Source organism: Zerene cesonia, chromosome 16 (assembly GCF_012273895.1).
Source record: "Zerene cesonia ecotype Mississippi chromosome 16, Zerene_cesonia_1.1, whole genome shotgun sequence".
In the NCBI taxonomy this organism is placed as follows: domain Eukaryota; kingdom Metazoa; phylum Arthropoda; class Insecta; order Lepidoptera; family Pieridae; genus Zerene; species Zerene cesonia.
Window position 1 is genome coordinate 5,305,280 of NC_052117.1, and position 20,101 is coordinate 5,325,380.

A 20,101-nucleotide genomic window follows, 5' to 3' on the forward strand; every position below is an offset into this window, starting at 1 on the left:
CAATCAATCACTGCAACAATTTTAAGGATGGACACATATTTGGGGTGTATATAGCTAATATATACACCGTTCTTCCACACTGGTTTTACATGCTGATATATACCTATGATATATATATACACACAAATGGACTTTTCAACTCGAATTCGACCCAGTAGTTCCTGAGATTAGCGCGTTCAAGCAAACAAACTTTTCAGCTTTATAATATTATAGAATAATCGGCTTCTGTGGTTTCGATGGAGATTAATCGACCTAGCCAGAATAAAATTTTCAAAACGCTCGATTACCATGTTCTTCTTATTAGTAAATTATACAATAATCTAATATTCGATCGAAAACTATGAGACGTTTCAAATCCTAAACAAGTTTCACGATATAGGTACTCGTATGAAGGTACATGAATTCTTGCAATAGGATACTTCTACGCTTACTAATTAATTAGGTTAGTTACTGGTTAAGTGTTCAGTAATACGGAATTGATAGATTAATTACATTTAACCAATATCGTATGTTTTGAAAATAATTTAACTACCTATTTATTCAGCGCTGGTACGAATGAAGGAACTTATGTATCTCAATATGTGTAATACATGGATCATATTTTTATTAAATAACATAAATCGTCAATTCGTGAAGACTTCATAGAGCTCGTAGACAAAGAATTAGTTACTCTGTCCACGATTAACCTGGAATTCCCCCTGCAGTGTCAGTACATAGCTATGTAGTATTGTGTAGTATTGAGCGATACAAACTCAATTTAGTTCTAACTGCAATCCAAGGGGTCTCTCGCGTGGTGCCAGAATAAAAAGTTGTATATGTCCAAATCCAGACTATAATCTATCTATGTATCAAAATTTCATAGAGACACGATAAGCTATTTTCACGGGAAAGAGTACGTAACATTCATACATCTATCCATATTTATATTATTAATAGGATTTTAATATTGTATACTTTCCTTAATGTGAAATTCCATTTCTAGGAACGCAATAGCTAGGTATATGGTTGGTACATAATTTAAAAAGCTAATAAAACCGAAATATTATAATTATAATATAATTTTATGATGATGAAATAAATAAAAAGTACCAATATTGCTTACACTGTATCAGGTTCCTGTTACTATATTTTATGTATAAAAATATATGAGAATAATAAGATTCCTATAATTTTATGCAATATTTACTTATATAGTAGGTACGCAGATTTAAAACAAAGATATTTTTTATCTTTCAAATCCTTATTATACTCTGTAGGTACACATTACACTAATTAATAGTAATGTTCTTATGTCTCATATAAGAACGTAAAAACTGGTAAGTATATTGCAAATATTAATGGATCTTTCTAACTCAGTTTACCCTACGAAAATTTTAAATAAGTAACGTTTTTGTTTTCATCATCTTAATATCTACATTAGCATCAGCAACTTTCCACAGATAATGTTGTTTTCTAAAATAAAATATGCCTACTTTCAAAATTAACTCATAAACAGAACAGAGGTATGCTTTAATAAAGTTTTATTTATTTTGATACCGAGATTCTTTTCATACTTACAGACACAACCCTAAATATACCTTAGCTTTATTAAAATAATATTATCTTACCTGCAAAATAAGTTCCGATATCAGGTGCAAGACTATAACTGTGGCACAACAAAGTTGTATTAATTGCATTATTGGTGTCTGGAAATCGAACATCCACACTAACATGTCTCGCTGTTAATACCCTCGTCCCACTACTAGCCTCGGAATATAAATCCATTTTCAAAATGTAATTGTCTATGAACGCGATCTATTCCATATTTAAAAATCAAAACCCGCGTAAATAATTCTATGACATGCCGCGCTAAAGGTCGGTTCAGGAACGTGTATCGGCGGCAACGTTTTCTATACTGACGAACTGACTGCCGCTTCGCGATCGCATTCACTTTCTTTCGACATTTTGGCTGCGGTCTGCGCAACACGTAGCGTCATAGATTATACACTTTAGCGTTGTACAATATCCCGAACCACATGAGTACTACAACTACGTGCCTATCGTATTTATCTATGCGATAAACTTAAAACTGTATACTAGTTATCTCTATGGTTAACGAGTAATTTAAGCATTAGCTGCAAATGTTTACTTTAAAGCTTTTTAACCTACCTCAAAAACGAGGACGTTGTATGTTAATATGGGGGTATAATATTAATTTATGTATCTTTATTGATTTCTGTGCCAACGGTAAACCCATTAAAAAAAACATATTTTTGTTGGAGAGAAGTCGGCCCATTGTAAATGAACCGTTGAATTTGGAAATACACCGAAAACTCTACTAACTCTACTATACAATAAATGACCTAAAAGCCTATATTATTGAAATTACAAATTAATAGCAATGTCATTTATATTTTAATAAAAATTAAATGCTATACATAGTACACATAGCTGAAACATTACAAGGACAAGTCGCGGTCGGTGTTAAAATTAAATTTAATTAACTAAATAGAAGCTTTCGAAGTGAAGTTTAAGAAATGTTTAATCGCTTTAATTTTTTGTTTAAACTGTTTATTATTTTCAATTAAATTAATTTTTTAAGTTTGATTCTATGCACATAAACAAAAAGTCAAAAATATGAAAAAATGTTAATAAAAATACAGTTTTAATCATAGTGTAATAAAAAAATGTGTGTCTTTAAAATTCATTTAAATGAGAACATTCCAAGAAATTAATTTATAAAGACAGTCAAAAAGTATTGTCATTTCCCTTAGATTATATTGTATTGCGTTCTAAGCCATTTCCCCTTGTTTTTTTTTATAATGTTTAATTTATATTTCCGAATTTGTTTCGGGTGCAACCAGCGCTACAAAAATCTACTATTAATCAACTATTAAAATAGAAAACAACGCGTATTTCATTATTTATACTATTTCACTTGTCCATGTTGATAAGTTTATGCTTTACTTAATATATCTTATAAGATCTTGTTCTAATGCAGTGCTTAATTTACTTACGTAACGTTTAAGATTAACACATAAAGATAGAGATCTTAGAATAACAGATATAGATATTTATCCAAATTAAGCGTACATAGACAGATAGCCAACCAAATAATCAATCCATAAAATATACTCCGTGTTTCTGAGCAAAAAAAAAAGAATTTTCTCACATAAAATAATTGAACGGTGTAAGGAAGCAGTAATAGAGCATGAATAAAAAAATCTGTCTGTTCGTGCTAATCTCCAGAACTACCAGCCGGAGTTGAATACACTTTTTTGTTATTATTAAGGCTAGGCAACAATTGATAGGCTATAATTGATTTTTGAAACTGAAACACATGATGCAGAACCATATAAAATCAACTTAATTATAAAAAGGCGCCTTAGCAAAAATTATTGCAGCTGTTGACTTTCTGGCGATAAAGGAAGAATGTCTTAGCAAAATTTGTCCGTATGTCTATAAACTACAGTCAATAATAAAATGTTGCAAAAGCTGGTGGCGTTTCCAAAAACGTTTTTTTAGTAAAGACCTAGCTAGCCCACAAACAAAAGATAAGATGTGATATGACAAAAAATAAAAATGGCCCAAGTTCGAGTTGGACACGCGACGATAAGGGTTCCAATTTTTTAAAATCTTGCAACCTACGGACTATACCCTGGTGGTTGCCATTCAAATCTTTAATCGCTTTATATCTGTAACTTTTTTTTTAACGCCTCCCCCATCCCCCTCCAATTCCCAAACAATCCTTAAGTTTACCGTCCATATTGTAATTTTTTACCCTCCAAAGCACGACACGCTTTTAATTAAGAAACATAATCTTAACGCATGGATATCTTACTAGCCAACTGAAAACTAACTTCGATCGCTGCATGAAGTAGTGGAGCGAGGCGCTAGCGCTACTACCTAAAAAATATAATCTTTATATTAAAGAAAAAAAAAACAATCAACTATAGGTACTAAATACCATCCTAGCCTGTAAACAAACGTACAAAATAAAAAATGAAGCCGGTAGACTATTTCAGTTTACACGAAGCCAGAAATACTGGCTAACTGGCTCGCTAACGGAAAGTTAGTTACGATTCAAACTCGATAAATAACCTGGTAAATCTCGACCAAAAAGTGTTCAATCTGGTAACATTTAAAAAAATTGAAATAAAGCTAATTTCGTAAACCAACCATTAAAGCTCTATTGACATAACAATATGTAGTCGCGGGCACCGACTTGCGATTAACAGTAAATTTGAAAAATCATCTGTGAATTTAAAATTGACAGCGAATTATTTCACCTCGATTTTACACTTAAAATTGAATTACATTGAGCAATAAATTTTGTCTTCGTTATGACCATGAGATACTAAGGAAATAATCATAATAAATGGACGTTATCGATAGAAAAAATAAGTTACGGCGTGTTAACGAGGATTAAAAAAATACTTATCTGGTATAAAGTAAACTATATAATATTATATAGGTACTTTTTGACATTTGTTCTTAAGGATGTAATAGATAATTAAAATATTTATTTATCCAAGTAATCTGCTTTTAGGAGCGTTTTTGAATCGTCAAATGAATATATGTTAATTTAGTTTACATGTTAAAAGTTCCAAAAACAATTGTTTAGAGAAGGTTCATTTATTTATTTTGCTTTTTTGCTGTGACCTCACGTATGATACCTACAGCAGATAAAAGCTTATCATTAGAAACACAACTTACATCAATTTTATCAAAACATTTTTATTATATTTTTACATTATGCAATATTTGACTGCGTTGTGTGCTCACTAATATTTTAGCTAACAATAAACCATACTGCTTTATAAATATGTTTACACAAATTCTGGCAGGCGCGCTAGTCGGCAATTGGCAGTGAGACAATCAGAAATCTATACATACTTGCAATAAATAGTAACCGGCAATATATTTCTGCATATTAAATATATATTTTAAAGAGTAATTGTCAATTATTATGCAATACGAATTTTTTAAAATACCCCCAAATCAGTTGTTAGTAATATTGTTTTCCAAAACAGTTATCTGCGAAGCATTTCAGTAGATATATCAATTTTTTTTTAAAGAGCAATTGCTAGGTATTCAATACGAATGTTGTAAATACCCCCAAAGAATTGTTAGTAATTTTGTTTACTATCAATGATTTATAGAAAACCATAACAGACATTTTAAAGTCCTTAATTATTTGATAATATTATATGGAATATATTCTATGGAATATATACTATAAGCAGTGGTGGCTCAGAGGTGAGAACCTCGGACTTCAAAATCGATAAGTCAGGTTCGAGACCGGGCGAGCGTGCAGGAAATAAATTGATTTTTTAATTTATTTATATATTAATAGCTTAATAAATATTTTTGTTTCAAAAACATATGTACTAATGTTTACCTTAGGGAAAACAAAACAAAAGTTCGTTATTTGTAATCAAAAATAATATTTGCTCTACAATTTCAGAACGAAAACATAAAATATAGGTTTTCCTTGTTTCTTTTAATATTATGTGTATATGTAAGTAATTTATAGTGAGATGAGAAACTCATAAACTACTTTTTGCGCAAATACCAATGGTATAATTGCTTTATGATTAATCAAAAAGCCCTTATAACAATCTCAAATTGAGATTAATAATGCCAAGTAGTTGTATAGAAAAAAAAAGTATGAGAAAATGTTAAGTTTATCATTTTTATGTTATGTAATTATCCTATCCTACTAATATTATAAATGCGAAAGGTTGTAAGGATGTGTGTGTTTGTTGCTCTTTCACGCAAAAACTACTGAACCGATAGCAATGAAATTTGATACGTAGACAGCTGGACAACTGGAATGACATATAGGCAATTGTTATTCCGATATTTCTATGGGATACGGACTTACGTGGGTGAAACCGCGGGGCGCAGCTAGTAATCATTAAAGTTATATTATAAAGATTACAGCATAGTAGTTAGTATCGTATTTTTCCTATATAACTGACAAACTGCACATTAAATACAAATAAAACAGTAAAAAAACTGTATCGGTAAATTGAATTTTTTTTTACAGTTAAAAAAAAATGTGTCCGTTTGTTTGTACACGCTTATATCCGAAAATACTGAACGGATATGAATTAATTGTTTTTTTGTTATATAGGCATTAAGTGTAGGCAACATATAGGCTATAATTTATTTCGGAAACTGGAACACCTGATGCAGAACCGCAACAGACCTCTTATATCTATAAGAGATATATAAAATGTGCCGTAACAAAACCTATTACCTACACGTGATAAGCATTTTCTGCTAAAAATATAAATTTGAAAATTTGGAACATCTTACATGTAAATCCATGAGCCCAGCACTACTACATGTATAGAAATGAGTTCTTAGCTCTTCTTGTGGAATCTGGACCTTGATTGCAAAAAAATATTATCTACAAATTGTATTGGACTAACTAGATATGAAACAAAGATACATTTGTTAATCATTAGTATTCAATAGTTTAATCGTTTATATTATGATGGGTTGCTGAGTACAATAGTTCTCTTAGGACCCGTAATTAATGCTATTATTGCAATTAGTTTACTAGGTAATTGTTCTAATTTGCAATTGCGTGCGAGTCGCCTGACGCGTCACGACATTCCTTACATCGATAGGCAAATGGGCGAATAAAACAAGGTCTATTACATGTAAAAATAAATTCAAGGCCAAAACTCTATTAAGAATTGTAACTTTTGGAAGGTGGAAGTTTAGCTACGCTTCAACGTTAATGTTCATGAACCGGGAAGTCTCAAATCCACATAAAATTGGCATTAAGGATTAATCTTACTAATACTTGGTCCGCTTTGCTCTCTTCTTCCAGCTCATACAACCGACAAGTGATTATAATATATAAATATAAGGTATATACTATCATAAATGAATGCACCCTCATTCATTCGTTCTGCTTTGGAATAAGTCAAGCTAATGATTGATTTAAAAAAATGTGAATGCTATCAATATCGCATCTGAAATTCCCCGAAATGTATGTACTATGGTAGATATTAGACTCCATAATCACTAAGGAATTTTATGAAAATATAAATCTATTTGCTGTATGTATTCATGAGCAATTCTATTTATAAAAAAAAGAAAAAGTTCACGAAGGGGGCAAAATAATGTCGCAAAACGGGTACGAAGCCGCGTCATTTTGCCAAAACATAGCAATGTTTTCAGTTCAAAATCTTAGGTACTAACATTATGTAAGGAGATCGATTTATTAATATTATACATATAGTATTATTTGAATTTTCAGAGAACTGTAGAAACTATGTGGAGACGCTTTTTCTTATTTTTCGAGTACCTACGATAAAACTATGCAATTTTAGAAAGCACCATCTAGAAGGCTGGAATGAACTAAAAGATTTAGGGGTTAAACTAAAAATTTTAATGTACATTTCACATCGTAGAACAAGAATATGTCGGAATTTGTTTACCAATTCAATTGATAGTTATGTTATACGCAACATTTTATATTAACATTAAATTCAAATTGATATGTATCCATGGCCCAAGACTCGACCGCCGCGCCTTATCTATTGGAATCTTTATGGGAAACAAATCAACGATACATTTACTCCACAAGATGGCGCTTAATCAAGATAGAGAAGAAATCGGTTTTTGTTCATTTATGAATCACATTTCTTATTTCTTATTTATATTTCAGGTTTACATTTCTTTAAATTTAATTCATTTACGTACTTCTCACTGGTGATATTTAAATATTCTGGTTTATACTTCATAAAGTATTTCCCATAACTATTCACCACTAGATGACAATAGTTACAATGTTGCAATACATGCTACAAATTACGATGAAAATGACCGCGTGGCCGTAAGTATTACATCATAAAATTTTAGAAGATATTTTTATCTCCTTTATGAAGGTTTTGAACAAGGAAGTTAAAATAAACAACATTTCTTAACAATATGTTGTTATATTAAATTAAAAGAATTTTGAATAGATAAATTGTTAAGCAACAAAATACCTATGCATAAATTAAGATAGTTTAATACATGTGTATTATTTAATGAATGCTGGGATGTATATTTATTCAGGAAAATTTAATTCTGTATTCTGCCATCTTTTACATACAAACAGAGTTGGCTATTAGCACTGGCAAAATTTGTATAATTTCATTAAATATTCTAATTAATTCAAATTTAAGAGTTTACTTAAAGTAACTTATTCTACACACAATTCAATCGGTTCAATCATTTAGAAGTTCAAAAGGATATTAATTCTTATAACCCGTTGCGCTGTACCATGCCGTTTTCCCGTTGGAATGTAACATTTTCCCGCAACAAACAAACACTCAAACTATTAAATCTTTCCTCATCATAATATTAGTGTAGATTTTTCTGTAGTATTTCACAGAATTACATCATCATGTAATATTTTAAAAGAAGGTATAGTCTATTCGGAATATATTTATCCTAATCTTTGCATTTATTATTATCAATATAATATCAGACGAACATATTGTACATTAGACTTCTTTACCTGATTACAAAGGATGGAGCACAACCGCTCTCTATCAGTATCTACGAGTACTCAGCCTTAACATTAAATTCATCAGTGTTGAAGTCGTACTCATAAATAATTAAAAACATGTATAAGATATTGAAAGAAATAAGCCTATTATCTTATTTTTAAATTATGATCATCGGTATACAATAAATTTAACTGGAATACAAGGTTACGACGTAAGTAAATTCTGCTGTATTATAATTGTTAACGGAAGAACAAAAATGTATAGCTATCAAAAGACTTTCTTTTACTAAACGCAGGTAAAAAAGTTTTCATTTGCGGAAATGGTTATATCCAAAGATAAATAAGCAATTCGTACCAATCATTGTGCAAGCATGATAACCTTTAAAAATAAATAATTTTAACACCTTAAAAACCACGTGGAAGTTTAGTAAAGGCATGTTGGCATTTTTAATAATAATTTAATTTAGTCTCTGTTAATCATACGACTAAATACAAAAATAATATTATTTAAAAACTCGTTATTGCCACGTTTAAATGTATTACATTTTTGATACTGGATTTTTGTCATTAAGACAATGAACTTAAGACATAAAATGGAAGATAAAAAAGTTTTGACGAACTCAATAACAACACGAAAAAAACTACGCAAAACCGAGGGCAACGGCCGTTTTGAGTTTTGGTTCACCGAAGCAGTCGACTTACAAATACACATAAATAATAATATAGTCAGATCTGACTCACTTAAACTATATAATATACAAATTTGGACCTTAACCAAATGAGTTAACGTCTATTTTTTAATGGTTACTATATAAGAGTTGATGAAGATAATGAAAACAAGGTTTATGAAATTGTTTATTATTCATTCTTATCGTATTAAATTCTGCTACATTTGCTATCAATAACACGATGAAATACGCTGCATTACACATAATTAATTTAAAAACAACAACAAATGACTCGTAACATACGTAATTGAAATGGGTCTGTCATTATATTTTTAGATAAAACTAGCTCTCCGCCCGCGGCATTGCCCGTGTAGTTTTCGCGAGGAATTGAGTTGTTGAGTTCTGAGCTACCTCTACAAAAATTTTCAGCCAAATCGGTTAATCCAGTCTGAGTTATAAGTAGTGTAACTAACACCACTTTCTTTTATATATATAGATGTAGAGATATTCAATAATGTTTATTCATTTCTTATGACTTGTTTTTTTAATTAATATACATTTCAAAGTCATATTCACGTAGGTCTATATACGTATTCTAAAGACTCTATAATGCAGAATCTTTAGAAAACACAAGTCTACCAATGTATATGCAGTATAGTGTATACTTGTAAAAATAAACGAACTTACCTTAAGTGAAGTTCTATCGTATTAATACGACAGGTTTCTATCTATGATACAAACCATAGAAACCAAGAAAACCTCTTTGTAGAGTCTATGTAGAGCTGGACGCAGAGTATCAATTAATATGTTTAAAGACTTTAATTTTTTTTTAAGTAGATTCTAACCAGCATACATGATATTTGATAAATTGATACAATTGCATTTATAGAAATAATCAAGTAGTAGCAAGCATTTTGCCTTTCAAATGAACGAATCTTTTAGTATAGTGAATTTGTAGAAAAATGATGTTACTGAATAAATTTATTTAATTCTATCTGACCTAATTGCCTTATTTAAAGGCTAAGCTATCTAGAATTTTAGTACAACGATAAGCATATATTTTACTATTATAAGTACAGTAAACACATCACCTGCTCGTTAACTGTGCTTTAAAATCCTTCCACCTACCATGCGCGTCAGTTAAGTGGAGCGTCAAGCAAAGCGTCAAGTATAACTACCACAAAGATAACACCGTTCGTATTACAGACATGTTGAGTTGCTCTTGTGTTTATTTACGTCCATCGTATTGTTTGTATACAGCCCGGCACGACTGCGCATCGGTATACGTCATACCCCTCCCGCATACCCCCGCGGAGACCTGCAGTTCCTACACCGGGGTCGAGCCGACTCACTCGCTCATTCATTCGACATTCGCAAACGTTGTTACACGCAGCCAGTGAAATTGTAATTACTCGTTTATTAATACCTTATTACCCTTCAACGCTATGTTGAAAGAGACCTCCCGCTATGACAGTCGAAATACAAGTCAAGAGGAGAGGCGTCCATTAACATCAAGTAGATTGCCGGCCATTGAAGAGCTTACTCTTGGCTTAAAGCAAAAGCTTCATCTGCAAGCTCGAGCAAGAGCAGCGCCTTATTATATTAGAAAGCAAGAACCAGTTGATCTCGTAGAAAGGTTACTGGAACAACGTGCCCTTGTCGCCGAGGCTGTTCGTAGATTACAGGAAAAGAAACAAACATGTCATGAAATATCCGTCGATTCCTAATTTATTTATGTTAATAAAACAAAACATTTTAGTTGTGAAAGTGTGGAACGTGTTGTGAAATCGTTTGTGTGCGAGAAACGTGTCGGGTTACAATGGTGCTATATGCGGAGAGCATGCGAGAGCGAGATGGCCGGTTGTGACGTGTCACGCACGACACGAATCACGAGAATGAACCAAAATGGCCGCTGGTATTCTACAATCATAATATTTATTCTTCGTTTTATAGTGACCTTAACTGATCAAAGTACTGAATGACGTAACCAACGTTTAGTATTGTGTATTATGTTTTTAAACAAATTAATTTCTCATTTTATATGACAAAGTCGTTAATGTAATAAAGCATTTCCAAGCTATGTTTATTAATATTATGTAAAATAAATAGTTCATTTATAAATGTAAAGTATTTACGAGCTTTAAATATTGATTTCCTATAGATGTTTAACTAATATTTAGAGTTCTCTCTCGATAGTCATATCAAATATTATGATTCAAATAATTCTAATAATGTATTTATATAAATTACTTCTTAAAACTAGTTCATATTAATCAAGTAAAAACTATCCATAAACTTAGTCCGTTATACTTTCACAATATTATTATACTATGAACATAACAGTACACCAATGTAATAAGTACAGTTATTTCCTCGCATGCTATAAGTAAGTTGGTATCGCACAAAAGCGATATAAAGCAGATATGATTATGCATTTACTTATACAGATTTCATAGATTCTGGACTGGTAAACCGCATCCATAACTGCTTGTATTTAGGGAAATTCTAGGCAATATTTTAATTATAAATGTAATTCTTTTAATGTCAACAGTCTTTATTATAATGTACAATCGTACCAAATCTGGTATAAAAATTAATGTAATATTACATGTGTGCATGTTTTAGTGCATTTTGTGATTTTAGATAGTTTAATTTATCGTCGATCTTGTGATTTAGATAAGTAAAGAAGTTATAACCTAATAAATGGAATGAATTTCAAAAACATACTATGTAGTTTGTTTATTTACATACACGAACGATAACTTTTCTATGGATGTCTGAAGTCTGAAATGACAAGGTAAGGTATGCAACCTTGTCTAATCACATTGATGTTAGATCTACTCTTTGGATAATAGACTAGTGGCGCCCTCTTGTATCCAGTAGAAAAAGTTCATCAATATTATAATTTACATACAAGTAACACCTTTATTTTTATTATATACGTTGTGCAATCTTTAATACGGTATTTCCTTATACAAAGACAATGCAAACAAACAAAAAATATGAACTTTCGTCTTTATAAAATAAGCGAAAGTTAATTATTGAATAAAAAAAAAATAATCGCGTTTATATACCTATAGAATTAAACTTTACCACCAATACATGGCGGATTGTTTTATTAAAATATTGCTACTTTATTCTTTTAAATTAATCAAGATTGTAACTAAATCATAGGCCTTTAATTTAAAACAGATACATTTATGACAGAATTATATACATATATCTTATACCTTTAAACGAGCAATTCTTGTATATATATATATATATAATTGGAATCTCGGAATCGGCTCCAACGATTTTCATGAAATTTAGTATATTGGGGGTTTTGGGGGCGATAAATCGATCTAGCTAGGAATTTTTTTTAGAAAATGTCATATTCGTGTTTTATTCGTGTTTTTTTTTCCTGACATCTATTGGTGAATAATAATACTATTTTGCTTCGTAGATAGCTGGACAACTGAAATAATGTCATATTCGTGTTTTATTCGTGTTTTTTTTCCTGACATCTATTGGTGAATAATAATACTATTTTGCTTCGTAGATAGCTGGACAACTGAAATAACACATAGGCACTTTTTATACCGATATTCCTACGGGATACGGTTACGCAGCACGCTTACGCGGTTTCAACCGCGGGTCACAGCTAGTTACTTTTTATATATGTAACGAATGTATAATATACAAAAAGTAGACAGATCTTTTTGAACGTGTTACAAAACATCACAAGTCAAAACTGACAGTCAGCGTCAAAGAGTAGTATAATAATACATGTAGTGTGAGTCTCTGTCCTAGAACAATTATTATGTCAAATGTCATTTTGCATATAAAATTACGAAGTGTAATACAAACATTAAATATACAGTTATATATTATCGTTTTAAGTATAGATATCGTCTTGTCATATTTTATTTTGTGTACTAATGTAGTGTTATAATATAGATAGAGCAAGGATAAACCTTTTAATATATGAACAGGTACATAGAGTTCTTTTTAAGTTTCATTTAGAAATCATGTTTGTTGCTTTAAATTGACTTTAGTAAGAAAATGAGTAATTTCTATTAAAATGTGATGTGGAGCGAGGACAAATCGCAAATGGTAAATGCATCAGTATTCATATCTACGTAATTAATGATAAATACCTACTGATAACATTATCATCATATTATAAATGCTAAAACAGATAATAATAACACCCCTTTTAATATTAACTGTATAGAAATATGGCGGCGTATTGGTCCATGGGTCCAGGCACCTTAGAAGTGCCTATGTCATTGTTTGCTAAAAACAGACAAAGGCTAGCAGAGAAATTACAAGACGGACAAGTGGTTGTGTTACAAGGTGGAGATGACATTAGTCATTATGATACAGATATACAATATGTATTTAGACAGGTAATTTATTTTAATAATATTTGTCTAGTAACAAACAAAAAATGTTATCTTTGCACTTCATATAGATATTATGTCATATGTAATATGAAATTATGTGAAAACAAAGTCTCCTTAGCAAGCAAATTAATGTACATCCTATATAAAATTTATAGTATTTTGTAGACATTTCTTGCTACAAAATCTTTTTCAACAGTTACTATGTAGTAAATATTTGTGAGACACTTGCTTCACTATATATACACTATAACTACACTATATATATAGTATTTTATAGTAAATACACCTCTATTTTCTGAAACAGGTTGATATGTATAAAGAGAATATGTATGCATGTGTATGTTTATAATTAAATTGAATTTTTGAAATTATATTGTATAGGAAGCCTATTTCACCTGGGTATGTGGGGTTAAAGAGCCTGGATGCTATTTTGCTCTAGATGTAAAGACCGGAAAGGCTCATCTTTTTGTACCTCGTCTACCAGATGAATATGAAGTGTGGATGGGGAAATTGTTAACTTGTGAACAAATCAGAAAAATCTATGCCATTGATGAGGTCCATTATGTTGATGAGGTAATTATGAGATATGTGCTTAATTAAATAATGGTTACAGACTAACTAATTTAAAATGAAAAGAATATTTAATGATTACTTTATTGATACACAGTAATCATTGTATATTTTTAAGAGCCTGACTGCTAATGCCTATTTTTGACCACTTATTAAATTTGAAAACTTTCAACTTGAGAAAATATATCAGTAAAATATGTACAAGTTAAATAAAAATAGTGTTAGTTAGCATTTCATTGAATATTGAAATGAAATGAAATGAAATATTCTTTATTGCACACAAAAACAATTAAATTAACAAAAAAATTGGAAATGGAAAGGAAGGGGCAAAGGGCGGCTTTATTGCTCAAAAGCAATTTCTTCCAAGCAACCCATGAAATAATTAACACATAAAAAGGTGGTGATTATTGCACATTCCACATTTTCATTTGTTTTTATATTTTCAGCTACGAGATATACTCAAATCCATGAACCCTGAGAAATTACTCACCCTTGTAAGTATTAAAATTATTTAGTATTACGTAATTTTTTTTTTCTATAAAACAAACACTAACACATAAACTTGACAAAAATATTCTATTAATTAAACACTAAAAGAACCAATTAACCAATTGTTTGAAAATCCACGAAGTTATATATAATAACTCAAATTTACAGTTGAATTGAGAAACTACATTTTGAAGAACATCAGTTAAAAAATATGATAGTGTAGATTTTATGGTGCTATTATATATAGAAACACAAAAAAGGCTATAAATTAAATATTATTTAAAATTTAAATTGAGTCTATAAAAAAAAGTTACCCAAACAAAATAGATGATAATTATGTATGGTGCATAATTTGTGTTTATTTTGTTTGGATTTAACTAATATTAAGTCCGTGTTAAAAAATTATTTCAGAGTGGTCCAAACACAGATAGTGGATTGACAGCAAGTGAAGCAGTTTTTGAAGGCATTGATGAGTAAGTTACCAGGAACTTGCAAAATGTTAGTTTCTTAAATGAAATAAATTATTTTATTCATTTAACAGTTTATGTATATTTCCAGGTTTACAGTTGACAATGAAACTCTCTTTCCTATTATTGCTGAATTGTAAGTAATCACTCACTACATTTTAAAAACCATATTTTTACATAAATATAAATTCTTTTTTAATTATAATTATTAATATCACACACTATGCTCTATGTGTGAAAATATTCGTATAATACATGTAGCCGGAAGATTATTAAAATCGTTAGCTAGTTATAACCAAACTCGCGAGATGGAAAACTGACAGAGAATTGTGGTATAACACACTCTTTTAATTTTACAGTGGTTTTTACAATTTTTCGGTGACATATGTAATGTTGTTTCTGCCTACATTTTAACTACATATATAAATGTCTCTATGCTTTCTGATATATTTTGTTTAGCATTTATTTCCGTTAAATGTCAAATGAGCTAGCAGGGTGCATTATCAGCAAGCAGCGATATAGTTAAAAATACACATATTTCAAATCAAATTAATCGAAATGTTCAATATTATAGATATTTATTTGTTTCTCACAATGTTTATTATTAATATTTCAGGCGAGTGATCAAAACACCTGAAGAAATTGAAGTGATGCGTTACGTGTGTAAAGTGTCATCTGATGCTCACAAACAGGTATGTATATTAAATTTACATGAATATTAGAATAAACTCTTTTTTACGGGGTTTAATTAAAAAAAAAATTACAAAAAAAAATCATTTGTCAAAAAATAATAAATTGCTTATAATTTATTGATTTTCGAATTATCTAAAGGGTTATAATTTGATAAAGGGATATTGAAAAAAGTATTTATCATAATTGTTAGCATTGTTGTTTGTAATAGATAAGAAGATAATATACAGCTTATTATACTTGCTAGACTATCTCTAATGATAATAACCCATATATTATTATTTCCATATTTAAATAGTAATCAATATCCATAATATATTGGAATACCTTGTTATCTATTATAACAGTTTTAAGAATGTTTCTCCCGAGATGTAGATACACGAAGATTTTATTTGAATGCAAAAAATTCTGAATAGATTTGTTTGAAATTGTGAATTAAATAATTTGCAGCTAAGACATTTTCTTATTTTTTTTATTCGATTAAGGTACAAGTAACGCCAGTATATTTTATTAGGGCATTAAATTTTATCTTTTACAACTATTATACAAAATACAAAAGGTTCTTCAATATAAACTGCAGATAATAAACAAGCTAACAGGCAGTCACAAAGAAAAGAATATGTTGTAGATACATTACACGTTATATTTATCTATGGTAAATTTACAACATTACGTGCAAAAACTCTCTAACCAAAGAATATAAATTCCAGGTAATGCTTTATGCCAAGCCAGGTCTAAAGGAGTACCAATGCGAGTCAGTGTTCCTAGACCACTGCTACCGTATCGGCGGGTGCCGTCACGTATCATACACTTGTATCTGTGGTTCGGGAGTTAACGCGGCAACTTTACACTATGGTCACGCCGCTGCACCTAACAGCAAGATTATAGAAGACGGTGATCTATGGTTTGTGTTTCAATCACTTAGCGTTGATCTTTTTTCATCTTGCCCCGTTGCAGTATTTTATACGTTGAGCTAGATTCAACGTTTTTTGGGTTTGATTTCCAGTTGAAACGTACAACAAAGAGTCTTATTATGTTAAGATAACACAGAATGGAGAAAATTTATCAATAAACAGTTCTCAAATAATCTGCTAAACTCAAACTCGAAAGTCAAATATTTCTAACTCAAATTTATCACTCACTCAGCAAGAATTTCTTCCTTTTTTAGTTTGTTCGATATGGGTGGCAACTATGCAGGCTATGCCGCAGACATTACGTGCACCTTCCCAGCTAACGGCAAGTTTACTGAAGATCAGAAACTCATCTATGAAGCAGTGCTTAAAGCTCGAGATGCTGTAATCAGGTTACAATTTTTTTTTTGTATTTACCTATCATTTTTAAATTAAAATACATTTTTAAATCATGTCATCACGAGGTGCACAGACTACAAATAATCAATTATATTTTTATTCTATCTTTGCAACAAGATACCTATGTCCGAATTCGATTAGGTTTTTAATGAAACATACTAAGTATCAGCATATTCTTTTTTTTTTTACATAATTTCGATATAATTTTTTCAATGCACTTCGCAGGGAAGCAAAGCCTGGTGTACTATGGACCGATATGCATTTGACGGCTAACCGGAGTATGCTTCAACATTTGAGAGACGGTGGTTTGCTGGTTGGCGACGTTGAGGAAATGATAGAGGTACACAAAAAAAGATAATAAAAAATCGATTCAATTTGAACTTTCGATTTTTTTTTTTTGTTTTTTTTTTCTTGTTAATATAACTAGAGCACATGGTTCAGTTAGACAATGGTAAAAAAATAAATGAATTGGAGGTACAATATCATGTCGATACAAGTCATTAACTCCGCGTATCTGTATATATTAAAGTTCTATCTATACTTCTATACTAATATTATAAAGAGGAAAGATCTGATTTTTTGTTTGTTTGTAATGGATAAACTCAAAAACTACTGGACCAATTTTAAAAATTGTTTCACCATTAGACAGCTGCTACTTGACTGAGTGACATGGGCTATATATTTACCACGGGCGGACTGCTAGTATTATATAATCATCAAATAAGTTACAGTTAGGGTCCATTTCCTTTTCCTCACCCTTATCTGCAATCTTCCTTTATTAATCATTTTCTCGTCCCAAAGGCCTCACCTCTGCAATGCATTAGCGATGGTCTATCAATATATTAACCATTATTTTATACATGGGCAAACATCATAATGCATTTATAAGCAACTAGCAAACCCCGCGAACTCCGTTTCGCCACCAGATGGCTTCGTTTTTCCCGCTTTTCTGTTGAAATTTTTCCGGAATTTTCTTTGCTATAAACCTCATGACGCCCAAGACCTTTCCAACGAATGCAAAACCGTGGAAATCGGTTCGTGCGTTCTGGAGTTATAGCGTCAGGAAGGAAAACCCGACTTATTTTTATATAGTAAGATAACTTCGATAAAATAGTCATGTAATAGTGTCAAAAGGTAATTTATAATGAAATTATAATTCAACCGAAAATAAATAAAACTTTTGACAAATTTAATTGCAATATTCCAAAACGGATTCATAGATTCATAGGAAATACGCTATACATAAAATAGTACTAGCTGTGCCCCGCGGGTTTTCCCTCGTAGTACCTGATGTTATAATATAGCTTAAAGCCTTCCTTAATGTGGACTATCTAACACTGAAACAATCTTTCAAATCGGACCTGTAGTTCCTGAGATTAGTGCATTCAACTGTACAAATAAACGCTTCAGCTTAAAAATATAAGTGTAAATATATATAAAAAAACAATTAGCACACACAAACGCGCATTCCACTCCAGCACGGCGTGAACGCGATCCTGCAGCCGCACGGGCTGGGCCACCTGATCGGGCTGGACGTGCACGACGTGGGCGGGTACCTGGCGCACTGCCCGCCGCGGCCGGCCGGCCCGCTCGCGCGCCTGCGCACCGCCCGCGCGCTGCGCCCGGCCATGCTGCTCACCATCGAGCCGGGCTGCTACTTCATTGATAAGGTGTGTGGGTTAAATACGATTTTTGCGTGAGTGAGTGATGAGAATTTTATTTTTAGTTTTTCTTGCAAACCTTTTACTTATAGATTATTGACAGAGAATGGAGAAATCCAGATCGTCGAGAATTCGGATTCAGAAAATAACACTCTTAAAATACTTATATAATGTCATTTGGTAAATCTAAATAAATAAATAAATAGGAAACGCTTGGAAACGCTTCAATCATGAACATTGAAGATATGAAATTGAGGTGTTAATGGGAACGTCTACAATACCTTTATTGTGGGAGCCGAGCACGCTTCGGCACGAATTGGGCCAGCTCGCACCGGGGAAGTGCCACACTCACACTCCCACAGAAAACCAGCGTGAAGTGAAGCTTGCTCAGCCCAGCGAGCCGTTCTTTATTCGTTACAATACTGCAGTATTTTATTCGTTAGGTGTTAAGGTTATATATTACACAAATTTTTTTTATCTTTGATTTCTGTGTAACAGGAATTATTCATTGCTTTTCTTATGTGTCAGTCGTCACAAACATTTTAAGTATTAGATAACATTTCCACGATTTGTGATAGATACTAGGTTAGGTTTAAATTTAAACTGTTTTAAAACATTTTTTTCCATGGTGTAGGAATCAAATGTATGTGGAGATATATAAGTATACATGTGTACAGAATAAAGTGGACAGAATTTAGCTCTATGAAAATCATATGTATGTGACCCGTAATCTAGTGTTATTGTTGATCGAAGTATACAATATACTAAATAAAAATTTACTAGAGCCATAAATTTTTTGTTACAGCTCTTAGATAGAGCTCAGGCTAACCCCGAGCAAGCGAGATTCTTTAACTGGGATAAAGTGAACAAGTACCGCGGTACGGGCGGTGTGCGTATTGAAGATGACGTGCTTATAACTGAGGATGGTGTGGAAAATCTTACTTTTGTACCACGAACGTAAGCCAATTTTTTTTTTCTTTGAGTGACAGTGTTTGACATTCCCAAGAAAACCCATAGACAATTTCTTTGTATTGGTCCGTTTATGACAGAAATAATAAATTCAATAATTTGCCTTTACTCTTTAAAGGTCATTGTAGAGTCAAGATACTCAAACTTACGAATGATTGAACTATTACATTTTTTTACGTAATGAAAGCGTTTTTCAAAATTAAGAAAAATAAATTTATGAAGGAAGGAAGGAAAGAATATATAAAAAAATTGGTCTGTGGAGCAAAAAAAAATATAATATATGTTTATACCAATTGGCATTTAATATGTATTTAACCAATATACCTAGTCTTGCCATAAATATTGTAATAAAGAAAAAAGAAAATTGTTAACTGCAAATAACATTTATTACT

General features: G+C 31.2%; 2 protein-coding genes across 3 annotated transcripts in view; one reads left to right on the forward strand and one right to left on the reverse strand.

The window, feature by feature from the left end:
- Positions 1–1,923, reverse strand: part of LOC119832796 (organic solute transporter alpha-like protein) — a 12,123-nt gene extending 10,200 nt beyond the window's left edge. The window contains exon 1 of the mRNA XM_038356558.1: positions 1,608–1,923. Within this exon, the coding sequence (XP_038212486.1) occupies positions 1,608–1,764 (157 nt within the window). The 5' untranslated portion in view covers positions 1,765–1,923. The remainder of the gene's footprint in view (positions 1–1,607) is intronic.
- Positions 1,924–12,954: 11,031 nt separating this feature from the next.
- LOC119832935 (xaa-Pro dipeptidase) overlaps positions 12,955–20,101 on the forward strand; it is an 8,392-nt gene continuing 1,245 nt past the window's right edge. The window contains exons 1-12 of one of the 2 annotated variants that reach the window (XM_038356765.1): positions 12,955–13,260; positions 13,382–13,556; positions 13,935–14,126; positions 14,570–14,617; positions 15,024–15,085; positions 15,171–15,215; positions 15,696–15,771; positions 16,480–16,673; positions 16,938–17,072; positions 17,305–17,419; positions 18,558–18,749; positions 19,546–19,697. In XM_038356765.1, coding sequence (XP_038212693.1) covers positions 13,386–13,556; positions 13,935–14,126; positions 14,570–14,617; positions 15,024–15,085; positions 15,171–15,215; positions 15,696–15,771; positions 16,480–16,673; positions 16,938–17,072; positions 17,305–17,419; positions 18,558–18,749; positions 19,546–19,697 — 1,382 coding nt within the window. In that variant the 5' untranslated portion in view covers positions 12,955–13,260; positions 13,382–13,385. The remainder of the gene's footprint in view (positions 13,261–13,381; positions 13,557–13,934; positions 14,127–14,569; positions 14,618–15,023; positions 15,086–15,170; positions 15,216–15,695; positions 15,772–16,479; positions 16,674–16,937; positions 17,073–17,304; positions 17,420–18,557; positions 18,750–19,545; positions 19,698–20,101) is intronic. The other variant, XM_038356764.1, reaches the window with a different exon arrangement.